Genomic DNA, 10,000 nt, shown 5'->3' with positions numbered 1-10,000 from the left:
GTGTGTGTGTGTGTGTGTGTGTGTGTGTGTACGTGACAACGTGTCGCCACGGTTTATCAACCCGAGCTGCAGGAAGGCCGGAGAGCAGATAAATCACCGCCGGGTGAGATTAGAAACACGGCTCCAACAAAGAGAGAAAGAAAAATATCCTTTCTTTAAAATAAAAAATATAAAGGAACCTTTGTGACTGAAGAAAAATACAAAGAACTAAATCTGGCAGCTATCGTTCATTTCAGCTTCATGTGTCTCAGTGAGGTGCGACAACAGTGTTTATCTTTTGAAAAACACCTTAATGCTACGTGTTAGCGGTTTAGTTATCCTCCTCCTCCTTCTTCTTCACCTCCTTCACCTCCTCTTCTTCCTCCTCCTGAAGCAGGAAGTGAATAAAACACCCGACTCTGGATTTGAACTGAGTTGCTTGATCAACAACCCTCCAACCCTCTGCTGTCTCTTCCCCTCACAGCTGACCCTCCTCGCCAACATGACCGTGGCCAATCAGTGGACTCTGAAGCTGCCCGCCAGCGAGGCCGTCCACCACATCATGACCTTCGACCCCAACGACAGCAACTTTCTCTACGTCATGACGTCTCACCACGTAAGGATGTGGCTTTTTTCTCTTTCTATTTCCCACGTCTGTCACTGATTTTAGTCACGTCGCCACGACGACGAATCACAGATATCCACATCCACCTCAACTCGCACATGTGTGGGTTTGGCCCCGCTGAGTGTTTGGTAACAGACGGTGCTGTGAGACAGGATGACAGGATGACAGGATGACAGGATGACAGGATGTGGCCGACGCTGCAAACGCACCTGAGTGTTCAGTTTTAACAGGTTTTCTCACAACCCAACGTGACCTTTTGAAATTTTGCCTAAAAAAAAGACATTGAAGCTGCACATTCTCACATTCTTTGTTAAAGGCATTCATCTGGGTGTTTCAGGTTAAATAGTGTGTGTGTGTGTGTGTGTGTGTGTGTGTGTGTGTGTGTGTGTGTGTGTGTGTGTGTGTGTGTGTGTGTGTAGATGCTGCGGGTGAACGTGGCCGACTGTGACCAGTGGACGAGCTGCGGCGACTGTTTGGGAGCCGGCGACGCCCACTGTGGCTGGTGCACTCTGGAGAACCGGTGAGAAAACACACACTGTCTGTTTGCTCCTCCATCCATCAGTTAAGTCCCCCTCCCCCTCCCCCTCCTCCTCCTCCTCCTCCTCTTCTTCAGATAACATAACACAATCAAAGTATCGTGTTCTTCAAAGTAATCAAGGAAATGTCTCTGATGTCTGAATTCAAGCAGCTGATTTTAAGTTTGTTAAAAACCCGGTCCTCTGGCTGTCCTTTGAGGGCGAGCTTGCGGCGTGGAGTTTGATTGCTGTGTTTTTGGGTAGTTGTGTTGTTGTGTAGTTGTGTAGTTGTGTTGTTGTGTTGTTGTGTTGTTGTGTTGTTGTGTAGTTGTGTTGTTGTGTTGCCGTGTTGCCATGTTGGCGTGCGAGGACGCTCGGTTGCTCGGTGATTAAAGCGAATCAGACCAGCGAGGGAGTTTCGTGACGAGCAGCGCTCCGCGGCGGCTCCGAAGGACTCCTGGCGATGCCGGGGGCCATTTAGAGCTGGAAGAGTGGAACTGATGAGTGTGTGTGTGGTCAGGCTGTCTCGCTGTCATCTCCCTGTCTTGCTGTCATCTCCCTGTCTTGCTGTCATCTCCCTGTCTCGCTGTCATCTCCCTGTCTCCTCTCCTTATTTAACTATCTGTCGTCTCTTTATCCACCGGTCCTTTTCCTTCGCTTCACTGCCTTTTTATTTTAGGTTTCACCCTCGTGGTTCTCTCCCCGTCTTCTCTTATTTCCTCTCTTCTTCCTTCCCTCGTATTTTCCAGTCGAGTTTTTACTTATATTCCATCTCTGCCCCCCCCGCCCCCCCGCCCTGCCCCCCCGGTGGCCTCGTCCGCCTCGCTGTCCTCTCTACAAAGGAGCGTTGATTGTGATGATGGTGGTGGGAGGGAGAGTGCACACTGGCTCTTTTGACAGGGAAATGTCAGAGTGTGTAAGCCCTGTGTGTAAGTGTCAGCCCGAGTGTGTGTGTGTGTGTGTGTGTGTGTGTGTGTGTGTGTGTGTGTGTGTGTGTGTGTTTGACCAGTCATGCCAGCCGCTGAGCTGGCGCTGTGGCCCTGGAGCCCGGAGGGGGGGAACACAGAGGGGTTGATGTGCGGGGGTGGATGGTCTCCTCTGTCACCTTTCTGTCTGACACAAAACCACACACACACACACACACACACACACAGAAAGGCTATCTCACCATCTGTGAAGACACTACTGTCTCTCTCCGCGTGCCGTGTTTGATTTTAATGCGCCGCTTTGACGTCCCTTCGGCACGGCTGCATGTAGAGCATGTCTGTTCTCTCGTTGGAGTCGGCATTGTTGTCTGAAACGGAGAGAGAGAGAGAGAGAGAGAGAGAGACAGAGAGAGACTGTAGATAAAACACTTTTCGGCCCTTGATCACTCTTCATGCCGGAGACGCTTTAATCCGCCGCATGTCTCAAGAAAGCACTTAAATATCTTTATTTGAAATCAAATCATGCATCATGTGCAGTTGCTATTCACAAATTATCATGCTTTGTGTGTGTGTGTGTGTGTGTGTGTGTGTGTGTGTGTGTGTGGAGCTAGTTTAATGGTCTCGCTGGTTTCCCACCTTGTCTGTCGTTGCAGACACTTTAAAAGGTGGTGAGTTTTCTCAGGTCATATTTTTGCTGCATATATTTATTTAAAGGAGCTGTTTGAAAAGTCGGCATGTTGTTGTGAGGCAGTGTGTGTGTGTGTGTGTGTGTGTGTGTGTGTGTGTGTCTATTGTATAGAGAGACGGGCTTTGAATGTATTCCTCCTCACCGCTGCACTTGATCATCAAACAGTTAATGTGTAAATAAGCAGGCCAGCCTTGAATGTATTTAAAGGCAAAAAAAAATAAAAATAAAAAGACACAATAGTGAAAAGCCATCACGCTGATGTGTGTTCTCACATATCACACCGCCGTCTGTTGATGTTCATCTTTTTTTCTTTTGGAGATCATACCGTGAGATGACGTTTCCTGGATGCCTTGCTTCCGTTTATAGCCGAGTGGCGTGCGAGACGTATTCAGCACTTGAAGATAAAAATCTGGAGTTCACTTGATAATCTAAATATAATTCTTCTAGATGGAAAAAACAAGGGCGGTGCACTTGTGTGACCCTTTTTAACCCCCGAGAGGAAGTTTGTTTGGCATGTTTATACATCTCAAAACATGTGACATCATGTATGTTTTAGTTGCACAAAATGTTTGTAACCTCAGTCCTTTTGACAGGGCCGGCCCAAGGCATAAGCCAACTAAGCGGCTGCTTGGGGGCCCCCTGGCCATGTGTGTTTATTTTTTTGTGTGTTTTTTTCAACATATTAAACAGGTGACATAAACATAAAAATATGTATGTAAAAGAAAGATAATTCTTATTTTATAGGGCCCCTTAATCATACAAAATGGTTTATGATGTCTGAATGGAGCCCCTCTGATAAATATCACAGAATATGTGATTTGTGATATAATTAATAATTAATTTATAATGTAACATAATGGTGTGACATAAGGCTTGGGCAGGCCCTGTCTTATGAGGGCTGACTGGAGTGTGTCGAGTAACAAAAAAGAAACAAAAAGTTCGCACTGATAGCTTTCTGACACTTTCTATGAACATAAGAAACATATGAAAGGTTATAAACATATTTCAGAGTATTAATATAACAGCAAACAAGTATTTGAGGTGTGAAGATAAGGTGGAATAAAGTAAGCAAAGTATTAAGTCGTTTGTTTTTGTTTACACAAGAGTGCTCTGCGGAGTCCATGTTACTGTGCTGTGATTGGCTAGTACTGGCTAGTACTACTGTTCTGTGTTTGGCTAGTACTGGCTAGTACTACTGTTCTGTGTTTGGCTAGTACTGGCTAGTACTACTGTTCTGTGTTTGGCTAGTACTGGCTAGTACTACTGTGCTGTGATTGGAAGATTAGCTGACGATTAGAAATGGGGATAAAGTTGTGAAATTTCCCTTGTGTAGCAGCTGACAACGTAGCTCACTGTTTGACTGATTACACATGCTTTCATGCTACGCCAGACACAGAAAATGATCCGAACAAAATCATCAATTACGGCGATGGCAATGTGCTTTACTACGCTGTAAAAAAAGCATCCTGTGTGGATGAATCATTGAGTTGTGACATTTGACGTATTTGATTAGTCAGCTCGCTAGCTCAGAAAGGTTGAGGAGTCAAGCCAATCACAGCACAGTAGTACCAGCCAATCACAGCACAGTAGGGCGGGACATAAAGCCAACCCTAGCCCCCCCCCACCAAATTGTATCTATAGTTAGTTAGTCTCTATTGAATCTATATCTATTTCTGTCAGCACTGTTGCTGTTGCTTTATCTGTTTGTGCTGTTAGCACCGTTAGCTGCTAGCACAGTTAGCTGCTCGCCACCGGCTCAGAGTTTTTTGGAGCCTACGCTCTGATTCCATATTGAGCACCTTTTAAACAAAAAGCACAAGACTAAGTATCCTGCAGCCACATGAGCAGCTAAGCGAGGCTAAATGCTAACACCATCATGCTAACATGCTGTAAGTGCTAATTTGTGCGTAAATGAATGTTCCTCACCACATCAGCTCATATAATCTTTTGATATCATCCTTTGGGAATGACTTGAGTAGTGTTCGGTTTGTTTGTGTCTGGGGGGGATCTTTTTATGTGCGGCTTGCAGAGGCACTCCATTTCTATTTTTAGTTTCAAGCAGCTGACCTGGCGGACGCTCTCGGTCCCCTCAGTGCCAACGGGACTGAGAATCTGGACATTTCAGCTCTCCGGACACAAATACTCACACTCGGTGGCGAGGGGGGGGGTGGCAACAAGGGCGCACGCTTTATTTTAAAACAACTATAGAAGTGTGCGAGGGGAAGCCAAACTCATTATGTGGTCGTGTGAGGGACGTTGGCTAAAATTGGGGCCCAGCTCTGAGGTCACATTGTCCTTCGCCGTCTGCGCCGCGGACGAACCCAGCTCGCTGCCAAACGGCCGGTGGAGTTCATTAGGGAGGCAAGAGAGTCCGAGGCCACCTTGCTTCTTGAATGCCCTCTTACAACCCGTCTGTCCTAGACCTTCATTATACTCACAGATCCGGCTGGGGGGGTAAACAAACACATGGATGCATTCATGGATGCACCGTCGGTCCACGCACATTTAAGAATCAGCAGTATTTCTTTATTCCTAACTGTTGGCAACCGGGCCCTGATCTTTAGTGCCCCTGCGGGGATGCGTTGCCATAGCGATGCGCGTGTGACCTAGAGTCAAGTAGTCTCTTGTGTCGAGAGCCGGACAAAACTGACAGCCGAGGTCTGAATGTGACATTAAGAGACCTCGTAAGTCTGTGGGAAGCAGACCGTGAGACACCCGACGGGAACTCCCGGGATGAAATGAAAACGTTTTAAAAAAAAAAAATCTGTCCTTTCCTCGACAAAAAAGGATAAAAACGTCGACCACCGTGATCTCCGTCTGGTAGTCCAAACAAGGACTGGGGGTGTGGATTACCAGCCCGTAGCGTTGACCAATCAATTTGCGATGTGTGACATGCTGATGGGAAATCCAAACCTCAAAATGACACGCCAACTTTTGCCAAGTTTTTTTGTGTGACGGCCGGGCTGAACAAAGAAATGTGTTAATGTGTGAGGAAATGTGTTGGAGTTCGGTTTCCGTGACGTATTCAGCAGCAAATATCCCCGTATGTGAGACAATATGTTCATGATTTTCTGTTCCAACATCTGTCTGTCTCTTGTGTCCAGATGTACCATCCAGAAGGAGTGTGCTCGGGGGCTGTCGGCACGCTCCTGGATCAGCATGGGTGAAGGCCCCCAGCAGTGCCCATCCATGACCTTGACCCCCCCAGAGATCAGCATCGCCGCAGACATCAAGGTAACGTCTTATCGGCAGTTTCATACCTCAAACACGCCGATACAGCTGTTGCTCGTCAACTCATGTTTGTGATGGCGGCGGGGTGTATTTAAAGCTGATGGAACACCGTGTCTCATGACCGCCTTTATAACCTGACACCTCTCACTATTATTATAACACACTATTATTATGACTCAGCTGATAAAGTCATGCCAACACCGTGTTGCTGCAGCAGCTCCTTCCACCCATCCAAACTCCTCCTGACAGTGTGTGAAGGCGTTTTGGTAAAGTTTGGCTTTAGTCATAATGTTAAAGCTGTTATTAATCATTTTGTCTGGCCATTTATATATATATATATATATATATATATATATATATATATATATATATATATATATATATATACCGGTAGATCCCGGTAGTGCCAAATGTCATCCTCCAACAATGTGTACCGGTTTGCTCTTCCATTTGTTTTGGTTGAATTAAACGCAAGGTACAAAGTCAGAATGCGATGCAGTCCACGACGCACATTTATCATTAGCTCTTTCACAGTCGGTGAAGCTGTAACCAAGACACCGAGAAATGACTTGCAGGTATCACCCGGTCATAAAACGGCGTGCCAGGTGTGTGTGTGTGTGTGTGTCCACCAGAGCTTACCGGTGCCACAGCGTGAGATAACATACCACACACAGCTGTTTGCCTCCCTGTGTGTGTGTGTGTGTGTGTATGAGCAGTGTCTTTAATCATTTACTAACAGCGATTTACTTTGTGTGTTTTTTATATTTACCGGTGCTCTGATTGGCTCAGCAGGATAATTACCCCCCCCCACGAAAATTGGTTGTGATTATGACGGATATTCAGACTCCAGGACACAATGTGCATTGTGTGTACTTAAAAAATATATATAGAGAAATGTGGAGAATGGATTTGTGGGAAATGACCTCAGTCGGTATAGTGACGCAAATCCTTTGTGAATTTATTGTATTAAAAAAAAATATGATGAAAGAATTAAAGATTCTGCTCTGTTAACCGTCTTCTCCCTGAAGGGCAGCGTTCCCAGGGAGCCGGCTGGACTATAATTTACATTTTCTAATGCACAAAATGACTAGACTTAATGAAAAACAGACTTAAAAAATAGATGATTATTGTTAAAAAAAAAGAATTAAAACTGTCTTGTTATGCAATTCAGCCATTGTGTGAATGGTTTATGACACACAGGCTTTAATATAATCCGATTATTATTTTCATTATGAGGAATCTGGAGTTTAGCATTAACATGCTGGATGAGCATGATGTTAGTTTGTGTGTTTACTTGACTTTTTTTTAGCCAAACTGAATTTAAAGTGACTTGTTTACAGTTGAATTACATTCATTGGCTCGATGGGCCGCCATATTGACATCCGCTGCCGTTTCCCCAATCAATTCTACGAAGTCATTCTTACGGCGAGCGTGGAGCGGGAAAAGTGTGTGTGGAAATAAGTCAACTCTGCTTGATTCAGTTTGTGGTTGCTTGGAACTTCCAATATTAACATTATTTTAGCAGCACATTTATCTGATTTACAATTGATTAAGATTTAGATTTCACATTGTTAAAGATTAATCCAGTGGTTTTCGAACTTTTTTTTTTCTACTCAGGGAAATTAAGTGTTTGAAATAGAAAGAGAGATGAAAAAACGCCCACTTCCTGATGACGTAAAGCCTCCATACAATGAGCATGTTTGTACTTTACTGTAATAGTTTTCATTTATTTTATGTACAAACGAAAAAACAATGTCCCACCCAACTTGGATCCCACCCACCTAGATAAAAAAGAGCAATTTTCCACCATGAAATTATTTTTTTTAATATAGATTCGTCAAGAATGCCAATATTAACGTTATTTTAGATATTAAGATTTAGATTTCACATCGTTAAAGATGAATCCAGTGGTTCTTAAACTTAAAAAAAGATTAAATCCAAACATGACAGAATTTACTTGATGCTTTAAAGTGCATTTTGCTGATCTTTTAAAGCAGGACTTATTATTAGTATATATTTGACCCGTGTACATGTGAGATGTATTTCCACCTTCATCCATATCCCCCTTTTCTTTCTTTAAAAAGCCCCAGTTGGCATCATTTCTAGGAAAATGTGACAATAATCTACTGAACTACAAACTGTGATGATGCGGTAAATACTACCGAATGTTTCTGACCTCAGTTTGCAGAAGCAAAACCGATGATTCACATCCACAAAAATCCCTGAAACCCCGTCAGCTACACTTCCTATTGATCGATTGGGTTTTGGGCGCTCCGTAACACCACCTGTCTGAGTTTAATCCAACCTGTCAAATACTCTCCCATGTCAACCGTTCTCAGTCACTCCGACCCGTCAGTATGTATCATTTAACAGAAGCTCAACAACATCACCAGAATTAGCCGAATTCTGACACTTGGAATATATCTGACCTTTAATCACAGCTCATAATTAGACGAGACCGGGGAGATGACGGGTCATTAATTGGTTCGTTAATTGTGGATTTTTTTTTGCTTGTTATGTAGGTCAGTCTGGCGTTTTTTCGACCGTAATAGATCCACCAGCTGCCCCCCTCCCGATCCACAGGCATCCTTCAGAGCCACGGGAAGCGCCACTCAAGGTCCCCCCCCAAACAGGAAGCAGCAGGCAGGAAGTCGGCATCTTAGGCAGGAAATGATCGATTCCACCGAACAATGGAGCAGGATTTTTTAAGACATGTTAGCACATGTCACCGGCCCCCGTATCTGCTGAGACACCGAATATGTCATCTCGCTCTTCCTCTCTGCTTAATGATCTTCGCCTCCTCCTCCTCCTCCTCCTCCTCCTCCTCCTCCTCCCTCCTCCCGCCCTTCATCCCTTCTTCTCACATTGAAATCATTTTTAACTGGAATTCAGTCATGTCAGTGAGGTGTTATGTTTCTCATTATGCGTCTGTCATACTTCATCACGTAGCCACATATTGGATGAATGTAGCGCCGAGCCATCTGTTTCTTCATCGCACTTCCTCTACCTCCCTCCTTACTGAACTCCAGAAGAAACTCCGTGTAACGCTGGCACCGTTTGCCCTCGACCAACCGACAGTTCATGGCTTTGGTTTTGGATGCGTGAGCTTTAATTTGTAATTAATACCTGTTAAAAGAGCAGTTATTAGGTTTTTAATGGGTGCTGGAAATCCTTGAAAACACTTGAATTTTAGTGTGGCGTTTTCAAGGTCTTGAAATGTGTGTTGTATGTGATGACATCTATGATAGAACAGAGAAAAGAAGATCTCCATATCTGAGGGACTGAAAACAGCATTTTCTGACATTTCTTTATGAAAAATGACTTTTGATGATGAACAGATGATGAAAATAGTTGGTGATTATATTTCTGTGGATCTGTTAGTGGAATTAGTTTTCCTTTCATTTGTGGTCCTTCTGTAAAAAGCTGTCTCCAAACATCATGTTGGTTGTTTAGAGGACAATAACATCTCATTTAATGTGATGAACAAGTGACGTAATAAGTAGACTGAATACTGACCATTGGATTGGTACAAATATGGAGTTTACCACAGCTGGAAGGGGCTGGAAAAGCATGGAAATGCACCTTGAAAATGCTTGAAAGGTGCTTGAATTCGACTGTGAAAAAGGTGAAGGAACCCTGCAGTTATTCATATTCATGTTTCTGTCGTTTCAGGACGTCGGCATCCTGATAAACGGCAGCGTTCCCGATCTGGTCGGCTCCCGGGTGGAGTGTGAATACGGACCGGGTGTTTCCACGGCGGCCACGGTCCACCTCGATTCCGGTCCCGCCCAGATCCAGACCTGCCCCCTCCTCCCTCGAGAAAACTACCAACCGATCCTGCCCGGCTCAGGTGAGACCGAGAGGAAGCCCATTTTGCTGCCTCCCACATCTCTCTGCACATGACAGGCAGCCTTTAGACTAATGACATTTATCAATTACACCCTGCAATTACACGTCCACTCACTGTGAAAACGACCTACAATGTGTGTTTTCTTTATAATTACACGATGTTGGGCCCCACTAGAACAAATGTAAT

At 44.5% G+C, this 10,000-nt stretch overlaps 1 protein-coding gene across 1 annotated transcript in view; it reads left to right on the top strand.

Annotated features, from left to right (window-relative positions):
- plxnd1 (plexin D1) overlaps positions 1-10,000 on the top strand; it is a 68,032-nt gene that overhangs the window by 6,649 nt on the left and 51,383 nt on the right. The window contains exons 3-6 of the mRNA XM_084015439.1: positions 464-595; positions 1,024-1,124; positions 5,838-5,967; positions 9,637-9,814. Coding sequence (XP_083871565.1) covers positions 464-595; positions 1,024-1,124; positions 5,838-5,967; positions 9,637-9,814 — 541 coding nt within the window. The remainder of the gene's footprint in view (positions 1-463; positions 596-1,023; positions 1,125-5,837; positions 5,968-9,636; positions 9,815-10,000) is intronic.

The sequence above is a fragment of the Eutrigla gurnardus genome, assembly GCF_963514095.1.
Source record: "Eutrigla gurnardus genome assembly, chromosome: 8".
NCBI lineage: Eukaryota > Metazoa > Chordata > Actinopteri > Perciformes > Triglidae > Eutrigla > Eutrigla gurnardus.
The sequence above is the reverse complement of the archived record's forward strand: the minus strand, read 5'-3'. Positions and strand labels throughout refer to the sequence as shown.